Source organism: Rutilus rutilus (genome assembly GCF_951802725.1).
Source record: "Rutilus rutilus genome assembly, chromosome: 12".
Taxonomy (NCBI): Eukaryota; Metazoa; Chordata; class Actinopteri; order Cypriniformes; family Leuciscidae; genus Rutilus; species Rutilus rutilus.
In genome coordinates this window covers 34,512,933-34,533,880 of record NC_140217.1, presented here as the reverse complement: position 1 = coordinate 34,533,880, position 20,948 = coordinate 34,512,933, and the positions used below count along the sequence as shown (strand labels likewise).

General features: G+C 38.5%; 3 protein-coding genes across 4 annotated transcripts; 2 read left to right on the top strand and 1 right to left on the bottom strand.

The window, feature by feature from the left end:
* Window positions 1-923: 923 nt before the first annotated feature.
* On the top strand, window positions 924-5,034 carry LOC311300943 (uncharacterized protein). The gene is made up of 4 exons (XM_084425634.1): window positions 924-1,352; window positions 2,768-3,246; window positions 3,377-3,524; window positions 3,601-5,034. Exons 1-4 carry the CDS (start codon window positions 1,089-1,091, stop codon window positions 4,690-4,692), a joined length of 1,983 nt encoding a protein of 660 aa, XP_084281760.1. The 5' UTR covers window positions 924-1,088; the 3' UTR covers window positions 4,693-5,034.
* A 1,271-nt stretch (window positions 5,035-6,305) lies between these two features.
* tarbp2 (TAR (HIV) RNA binding protein 2) lies at window positions 6,306-10,274 on the top strand. The gene is made up of 7 exons (XM_084425521.1): window positions 6,306-6,573; window positions 7,713-8,024; window positions 8,155-8,224; window positions 8,475-8,592; window positions 8,703-8,830; window positions 8,931-9,132; window positions 9,279-10,274. Exons 1-7 carry the CDS (start codon window positions 6,521-6,523, stop codon window positions 9,434-9,436), a joined length of 1,041 nt encoding a protein of 346 aa, XP_084281647.1. The 5' UTR covers window positions 6,306-6,520; the 3' UTR covers window positions 9,437-10,274.
* Window positions 10,275-10,697: 423 nt separating this feature from the next.
* On the bottom strand, window positions 10,698-19,927 carry tespa1 (thymocyte expressed, positive selection associated 1). Of its 2 annotated transcripts, XM_084425423.1 has the most exons (11): window positions 19,738-19,925; window positions 17,756-17,918; window positions 17,088-17,130; window positions 16,109-16,149; window positions 15,568-15,621; window positions 14,661-14,700; window positions 14,438-14,533; window positions 13,627-13,835; window positions 12,593-13,542; window positions 12,138-12,222; window positions 10,698-11,617 (listed from the first exon to the last, which is right to left on the bottom strand). In XM_084425423.1, the coding sequence occupies exons 2-11, from the start codon at window positions 17,904-17,906 to the stop codon at window positions 11,523-11,525; spliced, it is 1,764 nt and encodes a 587-aa protein (XP_084281549.1). In that variant the 5' UTR covers window positions 17,907-17,918; window positions 19,738-19,925; the 3' UTR covers window positions 10,698-11,522. The 2 variants fall into 2 exon arrangements, with proteins under 2 accessions (XP_084281549.1, XP_084281550.1); XM_084425424.1 differs by lacking the exons at window positions 10,698-11,617; window positions 12,138-12,222 and having other exon boundaries at window positions 12,744-12,883; window positions 12,973-13,542; window positions 19,738-19,927.
* Between the last annotated feature and the right edge of the window lie 1,021 nt (window positions 19,928-20,948).

Here is a 20,948-nt window from a genome sequence, read left to right as displayed (position 1 = left end):
CTATCTATCTATCTATCTATCTATCTATCTATCTATCTATCTATCTATCTATCTATCTATCTATCTATCTATCTATCTATCTATCTATCTATCTATCTATCTATCACCTTGAGATGTCTCAAAGACTAGAGGCCATCCATGACAAATTCAAATGAAAGGTCACAAGTCACAGCAGCCTACATGTCAAGTAAAGACAATCCAGCCATTAGCTAATTTAATTTACATCCAATAAAAATGATACCCAGATGTATAGCTCCATAATGTCAGTGTTTATCATCAACCAGTCTGAAAGCTTCAGAAAGTCTGCAAAATAGAAAAAAAGAAACAAAATTAAATGAACTGAAAAAAAAAATCGATAAATTACCAAAATGACAAGTTCTTAATATTTCAGCAAATTATTTTATTGTAATATAGAGGGCTACTAACTAGATCTATGGATCAGTATATATAAAGATAGATAGATAGATAGATAGATAGATAGATAGATAGATAGATAGATAGATAGATAGATAGATAGATAGATAGATTAGTAACCATAACTTAGTTTAGTTTATTTTGCACAATGTAATATACAGTATACACTCTAAAAAGCAAGAAAATGCAATCCATATACAGTGCAGGAATAGGCGGAAAACCCATAGGCCTAAATGCTTATTTGAAGCCTCCATCTAAAAATACAACATTTTCAAAAAATGATTTTGTGTTATTTAATTTTTTTTTTTTATAATACTCTATAACATTAAAACAGATTTTTTTTTTTACATCGATTTTTTTCTTACTTATATGATGCAATATTCAAAATAAATTAAGCTTTTTGATTAAATGATGTATTTTTCTCTAAAAACATTAGGTAAGTAGCTACAGTACGTGCTGCACAGCGCCATGAAACTGAGACCGCCTCCAGTGCGCAACGCCCCCTACTCACGGTCCTCTTGCTTAAAAGTTCTCTTTTGATTGTTCCCCGTCGTTGTCGGCCAATACAGCGTTAAATTCTGTTAGAGCGGTACCAGATTTTATTCAAATCACTGAATAAATCAGAGTAAGTGATAGTGTTACAGTCTACAGTGCAGATCCTCTGCGAAGCCAAGATGACCAAGCGCAAAGGAAAAAGTGCCATTAAACAGGACGACAGTTTGCTGCTCTTGGAGACGCCATCTGTAACACCACAGAGGGGATATAAAGAATATGCTGTCCCTGCCATTGTTATCTTTATTTTCGCTGTCGGGGGATCATCGGCACTCTGGTTCTCCATTCAGCAACAGCAAACCATCGACAGTCTAACAGAGACAGTCAATGCAATGCAACTTAGGATAACCAAGTTCCAACAGCAGTTGGGGATGGGTAATGCACAGGTATTTGATTTTGGGATACTCTACAGTTAGTTGACAAGTGTTTTCTTTTTTATAAATTAACTTTGAAATGAAAGAAATAAGTTTCCTTACTTTTACGCACAGGAAACAATTTGTGCGTATTGGAACATTTTGTACTAAGCACACAGTACTTGCTCAAGTTTATATATTATGGTGTACATATTATATTATTTGTAATTTGATTGTAAAAATACTTAATAACAAGTCTCAATGCATGCCTCATGTGCCCTTTGAATACTTCATTCGTGGCTCCCAGGCCATTAATAGTCTGCAGGATCGTGTTTCCTTTTGCCAGGCTGGCTTGTTCAAAGGACTTTATACAAATGGAATTCAAACCAACATGTAAACGTGAAGATATAAATAAACATGCAAATTACTCCTCCATCTGAAAGGTGGTCTGCACTGCATTAATGATCAGAAATGCAATGTATTAATGTATCACCAATTGTCAAGCAATTTTTCTTTCACTGATGATCATTCGATAACTGCAGTACTAAATGTTGTCAGTTCTCTTTAATAAAGCAATAAGTCTTGTCAACTCTGCTTCCTATAAAAGGTGTACACCATAATTCCTTTACATTTGAATGAAAGTGCACATTTAAAACAAATCTAGCCTAAATAATGTTATGGTAAAATATTAAATAATTAGCACAATTGGCACTTTAAATTATTAAATTAATTTTATTTTAATTGAATTTAAATTAAAGAAAATTTCACAATGTTAAATGTCAGTGGTTTTACAGCAACTACACTCAATAGGTGCTTTGTGGAAAACACTCTAGGAAATCTTTCCAGGTCAGTTGGAGGAGTGAGAGGCATTTTAGGGTACACATGCTTTAGTTTACAGCTTAAATTTAAATTAAAACCTCATGATGCTTTAAAATGTCAGTGGTGTTGGGCTGTTCAAATGTATTATAATACGATTATAATCAAATTATAATCAAATTGAAAGTATACATTTTAATTACAGATTTCTTTAAAAACCTTTTTTAACTCTAGAGAGTTAAAGATCTAAAGATCAACACCTGCACTGTTTTTATAATACCTTCCTTATGAAAATTAGTAGTAGTGTAATACTAATTATTAGTAGTGTAACTGGCTGGCAACAGAGCGTCTGAGCCACTTATAAATTCACCTTATTTTTTATATCCTAAATTATTCACAGTGGTCTTGTATGTAATGGTAATCAAATTACTATTACACTGTAGATTGAATATATGATTGATGAATTTCCAGATGCTAATTGCAATTGTAGATTGACATAACACTGGACTGAACCAACACTAACAGGCAGCTAGGTTAGGCTCAAGAAATGGCTAATTGGATGAAATGTTGCATAATAATCAGATTGTTAATTGAACTTCATTGAAATTTAAATATGTTGTCTATATATCTAGATCGCCAATGTGGGTGTTTTTGAAGAGCGTCTACAAACACTGGAAGAGGCCTACACACAGGCCCAAAAAAAGGCAGACGTCGCCCTGGCCACCTCAGAAAAAATCAAATCTACTGATCTTCAAAGCCAAGTCTGGTCTCTTCAGTCTGAGATGAATGGTAGACTTTCTGAACTCCAGCAAGAGTTTGTTTCAACTGCAGCGTTGAATGCAGTGGTCAAGAATAAGACTGAAGAGATTGAAACTCTGAAGCAGAGGCTTAATTCTATCCTCACTGCTAACACTGAGGTAGCTGTTACCATTTCTGGGCTAACAGACACTGTTTTGGACACCAAATCACATCTCGACGAGCAGATGTCTACTGTACAGGGTCTCACATCTGAGTTGGAGGAACAAAGAATGGAACTTAAAAGCTTGAAGGAATATTTTGTTAGAAACAAGAAGGCTCTTGAAAGGAACAGACAAGAGGTGATGGACATCAAGTGAGTAGGGGTTTTGTGGGATCATATATAATGGAATTCTCTTTAGCTTTTTGGGTCTTATCAATTTGGTGTTGTCACTGTTACTGATACTGATTATTCCTAATTCATCTTTATTTGGTCTCTCTACCAGGGATCTGCTGGAGATGGAACATACAAGAAGATCCCAAGCTCTTGAAGAGCAGCTTGTGGCTGTCCGTAGGAGTCTGGAGGACCATCAGAAGAGTACTCACAACCTTCACTCTCACCTTGCTTCCCAGCTTGAGATCGTCCAGAATCAGGTATAGTACTTACGGTTTCGTTTTCTCCATATGTGATCATTTGGGCATTTGGCACAATGTTCTTTATGTATTTCAGGTGGTATCTGAGAGCCAGCAGTCCAGTTCAGAGGAAAATATTCCAGTAGAAACCCAGCAAGTGGAGCTAGCAGCAACTCAGGAGGAAGTTCCAATCAAGGATCAAAAGGATCAAACCATTACTGAGGAGGAAACTGTAGCCGATGAGGTTCATGTTGAAGAAGGGGAGCAAGTGGTACCTGAGGAGAAAGAGCCAGATGTGGTTCATGTTGAAGAAGGGGAGCAAGTGGTACCTGAGGAGAAAGAGCCAGATGTGGTTAATGTTGAAGAAGGGGAGCAAGTGGTACCTGAGGAGAAAGAGCCAGATGTGGTTAATGTTGAAGAAGGGGAGCAAGTGGTACCTGAGGAGAAAGATCCAGATGTGGTTCATGTTGAAGAAGGGGAGCAAATAGTACCTGAGGAGAAAGAGCTAGATGAGGAGGATCAGTTCCACAGAGAAGAACCTGCTGAAGAGGAAGCCGGTGTGAAGAAAATTCCTGAGGAAGCTGAAGTAAAAAGAGATGCATCTGAGGAGCAAGTAGTAACTGAAGAGGATGAACAAGCTGATGAGGTTCCATTCCACAAGGAAGAAGTTGAGGAGGAAGCAGTAACTCAACAAGATGAAATACCTGAGGAGCTGCAGGTATCTGACGAGGAGGAACCAGAGGAGGAGGTTCAAGTCCTGGGGGAAGAAGAAGTTATTGAGAAGCAAGCAGTAACTGAGGAGAATGCGAAACATGAGGAAGTTCAGATCAAGGATGGAGATGCTTTTGAGGAGCAAGCACTAACTGAGACAGATGAAATATCTGAGGAGATTCCAATCCAAGAAGAAGAAACTGTCATGGAGCAAACAGAAAGCATTCCTTCTGAGGAAGACCCAACTTCCACAGAGGAGAAGATGGAAATTGAGGCAAGTATGGTCGAGGCTGTGGAGAACTTCTCACAAGAGCATGCGGTTGAAGATATCAGTCAGGAGGAGACACCACAGGAGCCACTAGATGAAACTGTGAATCAGAAAGACTTGGAACAAGATGTGACAGACTCTGAGGAGGAAGAAGAACCTGCTGAGGAAGAACTAGATGAAAAAGACATTTCAGCCAATGAAAGTTACTAAGATAACGATTCAAAATAAAAGACTTTTTCTGAGGACTTTAAAGGATCCCCAATTCCCCACTGAATTACGTGAAACATGATACTTCACATGTTGAAATGTTCCTCAGTCTTACTTTGTACTCAAAAGTGAACTTTGAACCTAGCGGCGATTTTTCGAATCCAGTGATGGATTTGGTTTTCTAGTGATATCTTGAATTGCTCCGTTTACACTGAAAATGTAGAGAGGGTTGATATTGTTTTACTAGGTTACACATTTAAAGAATTGCATTTCATACAGTGGTTTGCCAGCTCACTAACCTCAGGAGTGTCACTCAAATAAAACTGCTTTTTATGTTTTTTACTATTTCCATTTCCCTATCTCTCTTCTGGTGTTTAGTTGTCAGTTGAAATGGGACACGTGCTGTGTGTGTGTTTATTTGCAGCTCTTAGGTCAGGGGTTCAGGAATGTGGCACTGATCTTGGGCACTGGGGACATGTGTGTCCCATTTGTAACTTTAGTGCTGATTTAATCTGAAAGATGAGATGTGTTGTGCCCTTAAGCAAACCACAATTCATGTTGAAACTGAAATGAAATGAAACATTTTGATTATCTACAGTTGAACAGGAATAGAAGTGATAAATGAGAATACACCAAGATTTAAGAATAATACCAAAAAGGTATGCATAATAGGCCTGCAAGATAAATCTAATCAGCCTGACTTTTCTGTCTGTTTCACCCTGTTTTCTTCCTTTTTGGTCTTTGAGGCTACAGGGGTTGAAGTGGAGAAGGTCTTGCTTCTCTGCACACTTCTGTTTTAATGTACACTCTATATGAATGTGAGTGTGTTTCTTGGAAAGCAGCCAAGAAAGGGTCCCTTTTTTTGTGTTTAGGAGAGAGGGCCCGAAAGGGCTGCCTTCAGCCGGAAAGTGTCCATAAATGGACTTGTCTCACATTCTATAATAAGAATGTAATGTATATTCTCATTGGTTGGCTGTTACACCCCCCTGAACCCTGTATAAATGCTGATGTTTGCAAGTAAAAGCAGAGAAGGTCGGTGAACACCAATTGGCCTGTTCCTGACTCTCCCAAGGCCTGTAATTCTTTTCAATCCATGAAAAAGGAACAAGACTGAGAATGAGGCATGAGGAACTATTAATAGAGATAAAATATTCTAACAATGCCTTAACACTTTTAGGAGTTTAGCAACAAAAGCTGTGACAACATTACAGTGATCTAATCCTTCAAATAATGCTTTTTTGTATATTGGAATATATTTGGGTCTTAGAAGCAATAGCAAAATAACAAGCCTGCTTCTAATATATGCATTTAATATAGCAAATACATTATTTTTGCAATGCACATATATACCTAAAACATACAATATTATGGGAAAGGCAGAAATTGAAGGCAAATTTCCTCTGGTTAGAAACTTGATTTTTAAAATTTGTTTTATTGAATCAATTTACAGCCAGTGAGTGAAGTGGACCATATTCTGATTATCTTCAATTGAGATTATCATAACATTAATTTTAAATGATCTTAATGACACTAAAAAAATGTCTTTATCCTTCGTGAAATATGACCCGGACATGTTTTTGACAGGCTTCGTGGCATCCGTCAATGTCGAGACTTTTATTATGAAAAAGAATGGCCGCCCTTGTTGTCCGCTTCATAATTCAGTTCGCTTGTAATGTGTAATGCGGGAAGGTGTGAGAGAGAGGGGTTCACTGTCTCCTCGTGCCTCAGTCTTCCCCGCACTGAAACTTATTAATGATACCAGGGGGGTTACAGTCACCTCGGGGGGTTTCTGCAGTCCGAAGCAAGTCAGCTCTCTATCTGTTATTGGGGAATGAACGACGAGAAAAGCCCGGATAACGGCAAGAGAAACTCTGGGTATACCAGGTAAAAATGAACGACTCACCGGCTTTTAGCTAAAAAATGACTACAACAAACAGATTTGTTTTTATTATTTTGTAAAAAAAAAAAAAAAAAGAATGGCAAAACAGAACCCGTGTTTCCTGCCTTCCAACACACTTTGAATGTAACATTAACGTTAGAACATTCGAATTACCAAAATCGATCCTTCGAATCACTGTCTAAAGACTGGAATACACCGCACATCTTCTGAACGAATCTGAACAGATTTTAAAATACCAGGCATCATACACCTGCCGACTTTGTAAATGGCTACAGAGGAAAAACTACGCATCATACAAAACGACTGAGGACACACTCACACACCACCAAGTTAGTGATGGGGAGTCGACTCCAAAAGAGTCGATTCCTCGACCTCGACTCTTAAAGGGTTAGCTCACCCAAAAAAAAAAAAAAATCCCATTATTTACTCACCCTTAAGCCATCATAGGTGTATATGACTTTCTTCTTTTAGCAAAACACAATCAGAGTTATATTAAAAAATATCTTGGCTTTTCCAAGCTTTATAATTGGAGTGGAGCCTGAGTTTTTGAAACTCTATCCATCATAAAAGTAATCCATACAGCTCCAGTGGGGTAATAAAGGCCTTCTGAAGCGAAGTGATGCGCTTTTGCAAGAAAAATATCCATATTTATAACTTTATAAACTATAATCACTGGCTTCCGGTAACGGTCGTATTCGAGTCTAGCTCCGGCCGAAGAGTGATCTCTGACCCGACACATGATACACCTAGGATGGCTTGAAGGTGAGTAAATCATATGATCGTGTCGGATCGAATTGTTGAATCACTGTCTACATTGAGCAGTCAAATTAAGGATGTCCAAAATACAGCTCACTAGGTTTTAAGACAATTTTTTTTTTTTATATGATTAGGCCTATACAATACATAGGCCTACTTCTTTAGATACGACCCTGAATCCCTGGCATCTTGTTATTTTGATAAATGACTTTTACTTAAGCTTGTACTGTTATTGTTTAACACAGGGTAGCAATGCATACCTAGTTTTGTGTAACTGACAGAAGTATCTTACCTGAAAAACCAACACATTTAGAGTCTGATACTGTAACATCCTTCTCCATGTGTTTTTATGTTCCTCTGTTCACAGTATTGAGCAAATGCTGGCTGTGAACCCCGGGAAGACGCCCATCAGTCTGCTGCAGGAATATGGAACGCGGATAGGCAAGACTCCAGTGTACGACCTGCTTAAGGCTGAGGGTCAGGCCCACCAGCCCAACTTCACCTTCCGTGTGTCTGTGGGCGACATCAGCTGCACCGGCCAGGGTCCCAGCAAGAAAGCTGCCAAGCACAAAGCTGCCGAAGCTGCCCTGAAAATGCTGAAAGGAGGAATGCTGGGAGGGATAGAAGGAAATGGGATGGAGGGAGAAGGGTTTGTCGGAATTGATATGGAGGGAGAATGGTAAAGATGTGATTCTGTGCTTGGAGTCCATTTGAACAGAAACAGCATTACATGAAGTACAGAAATAAGTTGGCATACTCAAAAAAACAACAACATTAACAAAGGTTTCTCTCTTTACATCGTGTTTTAGCTCTCAGTCAGAGATGAAATCATCCAATTCAACACAACAAGCTGAGTGCAATCCAGTTGGAGCTTTGCAGGTGAGCGATCATGATCAAGATCCTCGGCCTTCACTGAACTGCAGATTTAGTATGTGCTTTGTACTTCATAGATTACAAGTCATAGGAAAGAGGCCTGTGTGTGCTGCTTTTTCATAATGTATTGACTGATATTCGTGTTTTTTAATTATTAGCGTCAACCACTTCAGGCCAATATTGGAATATATATATATGCATACATGTTGATAATCAGCCATAAAAAATAATGCAAAATAAAATACAATTTCCACAGGAACTAGTAGTGCAGAAAGGCTGGCGTTTACCCGAGTACACAGTCACACAAGAATCTGGACCTGCACACCGGAAAGAATTTACAATGACCTGCAGGGTGGAGAGATTTGTTGAGATAGGTACGTACTTCTTTTTCTAAATTTCTAAATATGCAACTCATTCAACTCATTCTGTTGTTTTGATGTTTCTTTGTCAAAACTATTTTTAATTGTGTTACGTTGTTATGAAGGAAGTGGCACATCAAAAAAGCTTGCTAAAAGAAATGCAGCGGCAAAGATGCTCTCTCGTATCCATGATGTGCCAGTGGACATGCGTAGCAGCCATGAGGCCGAAGCAGAAGAAGACACCTTCAATACGGTAAGACGGGCATTATTTAGTGCTGGGGATTATGCTGTAGTCTCAATTTCAGTGTGGTTTCAAGAATTTGCCTGTTTAAAAATTCATCTTCTTTCAACAGCAAATGGGCGGCAGACTAGAGGGAGGGAAGTCTAAAGGTCTCGGCTGCACGTGGGACTCTCTGCGGAACTCTGCTGGAGAGAAAATCCTACAGTTGCGCTGCCATCCTCTCGGCCAGCCCGACACCAATGACTCCAATTTCTGTTCTCTACTGAATGAACTTTCTGAGGAACAACGCTTTGATGTCAGCTACCTGGACATAGGTGAGATACAAGGGTGCTTTAATGAGATATCGAAACCACTAACTACTTTGCTCATGTGAATAAGCAAAACGAGAGCCAGCCTTAGTGCTTGCTCAGATTCTGAAGATGGATGTCTTTTAGAAATGTAATCTTATTTGTTCACTCAGAGGAGCGCAGTTTGAGCGGCCTTTACCAGTGTCTGGTGGAGTTGTCCACACAGCCGATCACCGTCTGCCACGGATTTGCCTCCAGCCTGGATGCGGCACGTGCCAGCGCTGCCCACAATGCCCTTCAGTACCTCAAGATCATGGCAGGGGGGAAATAAGCCAGAGCAACAGCTCACCTGTAACTTCTTTTCCCCCTTCTTTTTGTTTCCCAGGGTAAAATAGGAAAATCAGGTGAAGTTTTACTCTTCTACCACCAGTTCTGTGATGGGGTAGAATGCACTGTTTGCTTGACACAGTAGATGCACTACAATGGTCTGCAAGGCTTAATGGTCTGTTGAGTCCCAGTTGGAGGACGTACTGATTGCATCATTTTCTCCTTGAATATGACACACAAAAAAAGTCTACCCTTGCTCCAGTGTCTCCAAACAAAGACTCCGTACACTGTTCATTTGAAACCTGAGGACAATTTCTACACAAATAATTTGCCCAGAAGTCTTCAACTTTTAACTTTCCCTCTGATTTTCTTTTTTCATTCAAATTATGGCATAGATACTGTATGAACTTGATGAATTGATTAAACTAAAATAAATGGCATGACTTCTTTGTTTGTTTTTTACTTTGTAAATATTTGACTTTTGTATATTTTAATTTCATCTTTTTTTTAGTAATAGAAGTTATTCCTTAACATTTATTTTTTCTCGTAGAATACATTTGTAAAATAAAGTCTTTTTCTCTCCGCCATAGAAGATATAGAATTTTTAATATGAGCCTGACAGTTTGTGGTAAATATCTACCTCTGTGTAATTGTTTCTGCCTCCCAGGCTTCATCATTACATTTGGACTGGCAAAGATTGAACTCTGTAATTTTCATATTCAGTATAATAGAATTGATGACCAACAGTAGTACTGTGACAACATATGTAATTTGTAACAAATTGGTTAATCTGTAATCTATTGGATATTTTATCTTGAACAATAAACTTGAAATTGACATTATCTTTTGTACTGATTGTGGCATTTAGTCCTTTGCCATTTAGCAAATTCAATTAATCCTAGACAACAGTATATTACTAGAATGTGGTCCTGTTGTAATTACTTAACATGCTTTATTGCACCACAAGGGGACAGTAGAGATGACTTTCAATGTCTGCAATGTCAGTAGTTAACCTGAAAAAGAATGTTCATGCTAATACACCATTTGATTAGACAAGCTGCTACAAACTGAAACCGCTTGTTTTGTGTTCACATATTTGTGTAGAGTTTCAGGACTTGGCTTTAATGACAGCTGTTTTGAACAAGTTTGGTTAAAGTGAGTTTCAAAATGTTAGTATTCAAATCAGTAACTTTGGGGTGGGGGGTTTATGGGTAATCCTCAACTAGTTAAGGAACTTGTCTGATAACACACCAGCCGACCAAAACTCATAATTCAAATAAATTATTTATTACTATTGAGTAATTACAAATAAAGGCAACATGTACTGCCGCTCACTCATAAGAAGAATAAGACCAAAAAGTGCACAGAGTGAAAAGCCAAACACAAATATAGCTAGTTAAAAAACAGAAGTTAATATTCATCACTGTAGGCTGTTTTACACGTTAAAGTCAACATGAAAGCAACGTTAATGCATGCTCCAGGGGCCAGTTGCATGTCTTAAGAACTATTATGATACTAGCAGTTAGTAATCTTACTTTTCAGATTCAAATGAGACCAATCAAATTTTTTATGTATCAGACATAAAAAAAAGTTATGACCAGTCTTAAAGGGTTAGATCACCCAAAACTTTTACACATTTAAACATTGATCAGCAAACATAAACAGAAGCTTAAAGGAATAGTTCACCCAAAAATGAAAATTCTGTCATAATTTACTCAAGTTGTTCCAAACCTGTATGAATTTCTTTCTTCTGCTGAACACAAAAGAAGATATTTTGTGTCCTGATGATGGAACGACGTGGGTGAGTAATTAATGACAGAAGTTACATTTTTTGGGTGAACTATCCCTTTAAAGAAAAAAAATGAGATGACTAACTTTTAAGATTAGTCTAGCAGTTTGTGCAACCAGCCACTGGTCTTATTGTGCATGGTTCATCTGTACAGGATATTCCAATGAAAAAGTAAATCCAATAAATTCCTGATGGATAAGACCACTTAGAAAAATGTGTTTGCAAACACCATTTCACCATGTTGACTTAAAAGGTATTAGTAGACACACTTTGTAGTTCTTCATTAGCCTAAGTTTTGATGTTATGTTTTCTCTGGGGTGAAGAGGGAATGGTGCACATCCTCTTCAGCATATCCACTGCTGTCTGACTGAAAACTGTCCCCTCGCAGAGGCGACGCTGGGAAAGAGAAATGTTAAATGTGTAAGAAAACTGATGAATTTAGGCAATCAAGACACCCAGACAGCAACACAGTGTCAGTCCAGATCCGGCCCACATATGGTACGCGTGGAATCCACTATGTTGCTGTCTGGGCACCAAATTCTTTTTCAACTGTTTCTGTGAACAAAAATGATAGTTAGCAGATTTTCTTGCTACTTCCTGTTAGGTTGTTTCCCCATGAAATGTTTTAGCGATGAGGCAGACAAGATAAGCTGGACCAAATTCTTGCATTTCACTGCAATGTGTTTTTAACAAGTCAGCACAACGCCTCCCTTTCTCACCACATCAACACATGCTGCTTTCTGTGAACTTGTAAGGGTGATTTTGCTTATTTTGGTGATAACACTGCATGGCTGATAAACAGATATTCAGTTGACTTGGTTTTACTTAACTGAAAAATAATTAGTCAAATTAGTGGCTAAAATTTGCCTCACATATTCTAATCATGGTAAGATTCTAGTCTACTCATGTTACTTACATTTGGAATGTTGTTCCGAAACAGACAATGTGACTGTGGAGCAGAATTCTGATGAAGTGGCTTCCTCTTCCTCTGCACTGTGAACCTGAATTGAAACCCTATACTTAATGATAACATCACAACAGTATAGAAAACTAGATGTTTACATTGGCAGAGGATAATGTCAGTGCTGTTTTCCTTTACTAAACTCTTGCTAAGGGGTTCTTTATGGTTTTTAAATTCCTGACCTGAAGTAATGAAGTAAAAGTGATGGTACAAAAGCTTGCAGCATTAAAAATAGCGACAAGCTGCATTATAATCTCTATGCAGAGGATGGACACGAAGAGGAAGTTTGGAGGTGATTTCGTCAATAAAGAGTTGAGTAATATTCTGTTAATGATGTCTTATGGGAACTCGTGTGGGCAAGCTTTTGCTCTTGCCATAAAAATGCATTAGAATGATAGGAGATATCGTACCTCTTCCAGTTCAAAGGAGTTGCCTTGTTTGCCCAGGTTTAGTGGTTTTACTGGGCTTAGATACCTCTTGATGTTGGATGAACACTGCTCCTGTGTGTCTCTGTTGGGGAGGGTTGTGTCGTCCTCCCATCCGGTGACTGTGATCTGACATAACGACTTGTGCAAATTCATTGCGTTAGATTGTCTTTCATAAGATTTATTTGTCGACTGGTGTGCAAAAGGTGAGTCTTTGGCGTCCATACTATTTGTCTCTAAGCAGCGGTAAGGTGCCTGATTGACACATTCAACAACCTGAGGACATATGATATCATGAGTAATGATAGGAACAGGTTTCACAGTAACGTCGGATCTATTCGAGTGAAGAGAAGGCAGGGAACCACCTTTGGACTCCATGTCTGTTTTTGGCTCCTGGCAAGGTGTACACTCTGCTAATGTATGCCTGAGGTTGTGTATGTTTTCATTTGTCGTCTCGGATAGTGGATGACAAGGTATAGGCTCAAAATAATCAGTCCTTTCAGTGTTTTCCTCGTATGTCTTCTCCTCAAGTTCTTTCTTGCTCTCTACAAACCAGTCCAAGTCTTGTTCCAAATCATCTACTTCCATTTGAAGGCATAAATCTTGGTCATTAGCATCGTCATTTTCGGCACTCTTCTCAATTACACCTGACAGACTATATTTACGCTTACGAGGTGAATTGCTTGGTGACGTGGAGTCCGAGCCACGGGATCCCGTGTACAAGCACATCTTGGAGATAGTGTCTTTTAGTCTTTCAACAGGAGAGCGCGGTTCACTGCGGACACTGGTTCGAGACATGGTCCTCTCCACGATTGGGGAGCTGAAGGTTAACTGGGGTGGCGCAAGCTTCTGAAGTGGCGTTCGGGACACGTGGGAGTACAGCGAATAGAAAGCGTTGGCCATTGCCGTCAATGCCTCTACTTGTCGGAAACGACCTGTGCCAAAACAAGATGAGCGGATGTGACAATGTCTCTAAAGTTGTAGTAGGAGCAACATTCTGTAACTCTGTGATTCCTTACTTGCTAATGAAAGACAAGGGTCTTCCTGGCGTATCCTGGTGAGTTGGGATTCAAGGAAGAGACGGAAATTGATGCCTCTGAGCTGGGACGGAAAGTTGAAGAAACGGACTGGGATGCGGGCAGTCACCTGTGGTTCCTCGCAACCGAAACCCAGCTGGAAAAGGGTCTCTTCTGCATCTTCGGCACGCATCTGGAGTACCTCAGACACACTGGGGGATGTTTTTAGACATCATGAAAAGCAAAAGATATTTTTTTAAAAGTATGTGAGAGAACTCTGGTTCAGGTAGACATGCACGGAATCTATGCCCACGGAATTCCAGTGCCTGTCATTCACAGAGTTCTACACATTCTTCATCCCTTGCATGTTTATTTGCTGGATAATTTGCACAATTTCATGATGCAGATACAAACAGGAGCGTAATATGTCAGTCCAAGGAATTTTGTTTATGTGAGAAATTAACAATTCAGAAAATGTGAAAAAATAATCAGTTTCAGGGTTGGCCTTATCAGTAAGAGCCACATATTCCACATACAGGTTATTGTCATGCGAGTGGCTTAAATTTAATACTTAATTGTGCATCACTCTGCATTTGCAATCATTTTGTTTGAGTTTTTCCAAAACCATTTACAGTTTACCTTCATCAGAAGAACAAATCAATCTTAAGCATGAAAGCAAAATGCACAGTGGAGGAAATTGTTTTGCTTGTTCCTTGTCAGGCACCAAGCAGGTACCAAGCAGGTAACCTTCATCCAATAGGCCAGCTAAATTAGGTATTATTTGATCCATTGATTGCCTTAGCCATGCCCTTACCTGGAAGCAGTCCTGCTGGTAGTGGTTGAGAAGGCACTGGATCCGACACTCTGGCCCATGTTGAACAATGGCAGGTTAAGCTTCTGTTGAGGAGTGCTGTTGATACACAAATAATTAATGTAAATACAATGAAAGAAGGGATTTAGAAGCATAAACGAGAAACCATGAGCCAGAGAATGAAGGTGGTGAGTCAATGGTGCGGCAAAGTCAACCTGTCTCTTACCTAAAATGTGGCGCACCTGATGCAGCATATAATGCATTGGCTGTGAAATAAATAATAGCAGGTATAAGTGAAGGAAAGAAAATTACTATGTACAATACCCTTCAAATTTTTTTCTGAAATTAATACTGAATACTGAATAATTAATACTGAATATTTCATACATATTCCCATCATACATTTTAAAATATATATATATTTTTTTAATTTAATATATTTATATTAAATTGTAAAAGTTTTTAATAATATTTCCCCAGTTTTTACTGTATTTTTGATCAAATACATGCAGCCTTGGTGAGCAGAAGTCTTCTTTCAAAAACATTTAAAAAATCTTCAACGACTTCTGGTAGTGTATAGCTTAAAATAAACACACTCCTGTCCTGTCCCAAAAGACCATTTATTCATTACTTCCTGTATCTGGCCTTGTGCAAGTGTGTTACTTTCCGAATGTAGTGGCTCATTATAATAAACAAGATGTGCTGGAGAGTAAGGGGAGGTTCGCTCTAAAACATAAATGTAGTGCTGCTTCGTACAGTATATAATCACTGCCATCAGACCGACTATGAGACCTTTACTGACAAGTACAAGGAAGTCACTCAAGAAAGATGTTTGACATTACAAAGAACCCAATTATTCAAAATGTATTTATGCGGAACAGGGGTCTGGCACAAAATTGCCTTTAATTAGCAGTTAGCCAATATGTTGTGGAATATAATGCATCGAGGGTTGCTAACAAAATAAATTCTATGAATATAGAGTTCAGTTTAAGTGAAACTATTAGTCATTCAGCAGACATTTTTAGAAGAGAACTGCTCATTAAATGTGATGTGTGTGTTCTTTTACATTGTTAAAACACTTCCAGCTGTCATTATACCTGAGTTACTGTTGCTATTGTGTTGCTTCTACTCACCTTCTGCACCCAGACTCAGATCATCCTCAAAACTGGTGCCTGTCTTCAAAGGGCCTGTAGGGTTACATTTGACAATTTTAGGAGGATTTAGACGTGTCGCACTGGTAAGCCTGCACAGAATCGGCACCTGCCGAGGTCTCGAAAAAGTACAGATTTCTGCAAAATTCGAATGGACATCGTTCATTTTAGGCCACGCCCCCTACATTATAAAGACATGCAGGTGTCCTCATAATTCAATTCGCTAAATAAACATACAAAAAAAAAAAAATTTAAATGAAAAAATGCTGAAAATATTCTGTGACGGTTATGTTTATGGCTAGGTTATAGAGAATATCATTAGCTCAGTATAAAAACCATTACACCTATGGAATGTCCTCTAAATGATAGGTGTACCAACATGTGTGTACAGATTCTGTGCAGGCCTACTCGACATATGTAAAAATGACATATTTTGCAATTCTGCTCTTGGATGTGCAGGTTTTGTAGTCAAGAACTACTTTTTCAAAGAAAAAGCCAACAACTTGTTTCGCCTTCAACCCACCTGTTGTAAGGTGACTGCTTTTGGCAGGACTGGCTTCATTCCTACAGATAAGATGGGGAAAAGAAAACCGAAAAAGAGCGAGAGAGAGAGAGAGCGAGAGAGAGCAAGAGAGAGAGCGAGAGAGAGAGAGAGAGAGAGAGAGAGAGAGCGAGAGAGCGAGAGAGCGAGAGAGCGAGAGAGAGAGAGCGAGAGAGAGAGAGAGAGAGAGAGAGAGAGAGAATTCACTTTTATCAAGTCTGAATAAGCACAGGTCTGTGGGCGGGTTGTGGGCATGCAGAAAAATACTGTGATAAAAATAGAAACAGACACGCACATAAGACGTATTTCAATCCTTGTGGCAGTATGTACCGGTAGCCCTTATTAAACAAATGTCAGAATGATAGATTATTAGATCTTTTGCTGCTTGTCACAGAGACAAAAGTCGCTTTCCAAGCTCTGTGTTGTCTCGCATCTGACTACTGCTGCTGTGAATGTGATTAGATATCCTATTTAATTTACAGGCTTTGCAGAATATAATTCAATTACCTAAATTATGTGCATTTAATGTTAAAAAGTTATTTCCATTCCTAATAGATTGGAAAAAAATGTGTTGATCCTTATTCTTGGAAACACTTTCTCTGTGGCTTCTCTAGGAACTTGCAAAGCCTAAACAGTGAGAAACAATAGCAATAATATCAAGTTTTTCTGCGGTTTCCTGATCCAGAAAGAAAAAAAAGGAAAACAGATTCTTCCTCAGCACAATCTATAAATAGAGAAAAACAATGTAACTCAAATATTTTTTCACTAAAAGCTTTCAGGTGAAGGTACCTTGTAGAAACATGGTCTTTGACCCTCAGAGGTTGTTAATGTTTTTTTTTAACCTTCATGACCATCAGCAAACAAGTTCAAGAACATTTGTGGTTTTCCATTCACTTGCTGTTATTGTATTACAATTGAATCACAATGACTGTCTTTTATAGAAAGACACACAAACACTCACCCACAACCTTGGAGCCAGGTTTCAATCTTTCCTGCAGAGCATCCTGTGGAAACAAAATAAAGACGCACATAGTGATCTTAGCCTGTCTGTTTGAAGATGGGTGTGTGTGTGTGTGTGTGTGAGAGAGAGAGAGAGAGAGAGAGAGAGAGAGAGAGAGAGAGAGGTGTAAATGAGCTTTCTGGTTTTGGAGTTTATCTGGTGGCAACCATGTTCTGTTTGTGGTCTATCCTTTATCTCTCACAGCAGCAGTTATAATGTGGCTTCATTTAGAAGTGGCCTAATTCAAAGTAGCTGCAATACAATTTTATTAACATTTGAATGCCAAATAACCTCCCGATCTATTGCTGCACATCTGATAATGTTTTGCTTATTACTAAGTAAAGCATACAGTAGTCCCAAAAAGTATATTTGGACTGCATGACTATCGTTAACAAAATATCAGGCCAAGTGGTGTTTTATTTAAATAAAGTGCAGTTTTCAAGCAAAGCATTTCACTAATGAAATAATTTTCACTAAAACACACAAAAGTAAAGCCTTCTAAACACTTAATCGCCCTGGTTGCATGTGGTTTTGAATTACTTGGTTAAGAAGAAATGAGATATGCAGCTTCTTTCCATATTATAGAGCTATTGAGACAGCTGAATGTTAAACATTAACCTGGTGCTCACCATCCACAAAGACGTCATCTTGGAGAGAGAAATGAGGCTGCTGTTCTGCTGATGGGCTGCGGTGTTCTGCATCTCTTACGGTAAACTTGCGGCGGCTGCTGCTGCTGAGCGCCCACGCCTGTCGCCTCTCCATTTTCGAAGGACTCTCCATCTCTGTGGCCACCTGCCAAGAGAAAGCACTTCTTACAGGATCATTTAACCAAAAAAAAAAAAAAGGGAAAATGTTGTAGATGGTTTTGAAGTCAAATATATGCAGCAAAATAGACAAAAATAAAACCAGAAACAAATATAGAAATCACCAAATGGTCCGATTTTGTGTAAACTTTGTTATACATCAAAATAAAATAAAAATGATAAAAAATGTATTTGTAGGCTTTAGCACTTTTCACAATTCACATGTTTCAAAGCAGCTTTACAGAAAATCGTGATGTTGATGTGTATAATAGCCTATAGTGCTAGATTAATCGTAACTTTCAAATTCTTTCCAGGACTGTCATTTAAAATGAATAATCACAAATTAAGTTTACTTTTATACCTTAAAAATTGAGACCAACATCTTAAACTATAATCATCAGGAGCGTGGAGGTCATGTATAGACCTTATTCACAGCAGCGCCATCTTTGTCATCTCAGCGCTCATAATGAAAGCTATGGCTGTGAGGGATAGACAGGCCTACATCTCAGTCTTCAGAGGGTTGTACTGTTTTATTAATGTGTTTCTAGATTGTTCTGCTGACAAAACACTGAAAAAAATATATTTCCAAAGAATTTCAGTAAATAAAAAACTCCAGACAATAAAGCTGTGGAAAATTACAAGTGATCTTCTTTCTTTTTTTGTTTACAACGGATGCCACTGAAAACACAGTGACGTTAAGTATATCTAGCAATGATTCATATTTGAAATATGTATAGTAAAAATGATTTTATGTTTGGCCAATATCTGTGAAAAAGATCCTGACGAAAAGTCTTCAAACGCTGTTGCTATGGTTATGTGAACGTCTAGCACCTATGTATAAGGTCTATAGACCTTATTCAAAGCAGCGCCATCTTTGATTTTTAACATGAATGAAAGTGAGGCTGTGAGGGATAGACATGCATCTCTTCAGAGGGTTGTACTGTTATTTAATGCGTTTTTAATGCTGACGAAACACTGCAAAAATTCCATGAAACTTCAGTAGACATAAAACTCCAGACATCATGAGCTGAAGAAAACATATGAGTTTAAATATAAGTATAAATATAAGTGATTTAGGTTTAGATTTAGTTAGTTTTATAGGCTACAGGGTTTTTTTTTTTATTTTTTGTTTTTTTTTACAGCGGATGCCATTAAAAGCATCGCTTTCATACTCATGGCGCTGTTCTGAATAAGGTCCATAGATGAAAATCATAGACTGTAAAAAAACTCTAATGAAAAAAAGTTAAAATACACAACTAATTAGGCTATCTAAAAGACTTTTAAATCAAAAACTACAATTTTGTCATATGACAGTGTTTTGTCAGACAATATGTTTGTGAATAATTGTGAGCTGCTATACGGTTACGGTTCCCCGCATCTTTATACCGAAGGTGATAATACGCAAAACTGAGACACAGCCTACCTACCTATCATATAGGCTATGTAAAAATATTACTTTAAAAAACCCTTCCTGGTTCAAGCCTAAATTAAGCGTCTTTCTCAACCTCTCCATTCGCACTCTGATTTACATAAAGACAGCTTGCGTTATAAAGGAAATCACGCGCAAGCAGCAATCGCGTTCGATAGAGGAACACCACATTTCCATATCACTTTCACATAAGATAACGTGATATTGTTTATAAGTGGATTATGAGTAGTCTGAAGTGCCTTAAACACACACACAGAGAGAGAGAGAGAGAGAGAGAGAGAGAGAGAGAGAGAGAGAGAGAGAGAGAGAGAGAGAGACAATACGGAAGTTTATAGTTAGTCTTTTCTAAATGATGGTTTCCATTGCGCATCAAGCCTACCTTAAAAAGTGCCTCGATCAGTCCATTCTCATGGCAACGACATAATTCACCGCTCTGATGTCCTGCATCCCGCTCACACTCTCTTCTTAAAGGATGTCCATCGCAGAGATATAACAGAAGGCAGATTGAGAGCCATGGTCGATTGAGCCGCCAACGCAAACTTTCATGACGCGCTGTTAGCTAACTGACGGAAGCGGTAGGAGGAAGATGTGCTGAGAAGAATAGAAAGAGTACTCTGTTGTGGCCACACACTGGTGTAGGAAATACTGTTACACACCATTTACAGAACAAGTTTTATCGATTGAAGCATAGCAGACATGTGCATGATAAAATCGAGGCATAAAGGCACAGTGTCTGAAATGTCTACTTTCAAATAAAACGCACTTGTTTAAAAAAGATCTGTATCAGTTTTGATATGTTTTTGTCATAGGCTGTCTGTTATTGTGGATTTGTGAAGCGTATGTGTGATATTGGTATGCTTTACTGTAAAATAAGTGTTAGATTTGAAGATATCAGTGACACTGCCAGTAAACTGCAACTGACACAGCTAACTTTAACCGTTAGTCACCATCAAAACTGACAATTCATTATGAATTATTTTCCCATGCTTATCAATTAATGTGCCCTCGCAACCCTATCTTCTCTTCTATTCTCAATGAAATTTTCATTTTTGGGTGAACTATCCCTATAACAACTGTGAACCAAGAAGCATCAAGGCAGGTGTGGTAACATTTTTGTAAAAAAATAAATAGGCAAGATATCCTGGCTTGCTCTCTTCCACTGTCGCCCATGTCTTTTTTCTTTCTTTTTTGCAATATTAAAATATACAATCTTGTGTGTTTTTTAAACTTTAAGGAGGCAACTTTGATATTTCAAAAGAGTGGAGTGGGTAGAGGGAAAGGACAGGGAAGAGCGGAGGAGGGAAAAGAGATGAAGGGAGAGAAATAGCAGAGGTGTAGGATGAGATTGAGAGTGGTAGGCATTGAAAGAGCGAGAGGAGAAGTGAGCATGCAGGAAGGGTGGAAGAGGAGAGTTGAGAGGGAGCGAGACTGAAGAGGCTCAAATGGGATAAGAGCTACTCTGATCATGTTATGAAACACAGAACAGAGGGTTCAACCTAATGTGAGCAGACCAGTCTGGCCACAATTTGATCAAAAAAGAAGAGGAATGTCATAAGTATGCCACGGCCAAGAAAGGAATCTGTGTAAAAA

Coding starts and splice junctions, on each gene's coding strand:
- LOC311300943 (XM_084425634.1), top strand. CDS start 1,089: ATGACCAAGCGCAAAGGAAAAAGTGCCATTAAACAGGACGACAGTTTG. Junction 3,247..3,376: donor CAAGAGGTGATGGACATCAA/GTGAGTAGGGGT, acceptor TCTCTCTACCAG/GGATCTGCTGGAGATGGAAC. Junction 3,525..3,600: donor TTGAGATCGTCCAGAATCAG/GTATAGTACTTA, acceptor TATGTATTTCAG/GTGGTATCTGAGAGCCAGCA.
- tarbp2 (XM_084425521.1), top strand. CDS start 6,521: ATGAACGACGAGAAAAGCCCGGATAACGGCAAGAGAAACTCTGGGTAT. Junction 6,574..7,712: donor AGAAACTCTGGGTATACCAG/GTAAAAATGAAC, acceptor CTCTGTTCACAG/TATTGAGCAAATGCTGGCTG. Junction 8,831..8,930: donor AAGAAGACACCTTCAATACG/GTAAGACGGGCA, acceptor TTCTTTCAACAG/CAAATGGGCGGCAGACTAGA.
- tespa1 (XM_084425423.1), bottom strand. CDS start 17,906: ATGGAGAGTCCTTCGAAAATGGAGAGGCGACAGGCGTGGGCGCTCAGC. Junction 15,622..16,108: donor AAGCAGTCACCTTACAACAG/GTGGGTTGAAGG, acceptor GTAACCCTACAG/GCCCTTTGAAGACAGGCACC. Junction 13,543..13,626: donor CCCTTGTCTTTCATTAGCAA/GTAAGGAATCAC, acceptor GTTTTGGCACAG/GTCGTTTCCGACAAGTAGAG.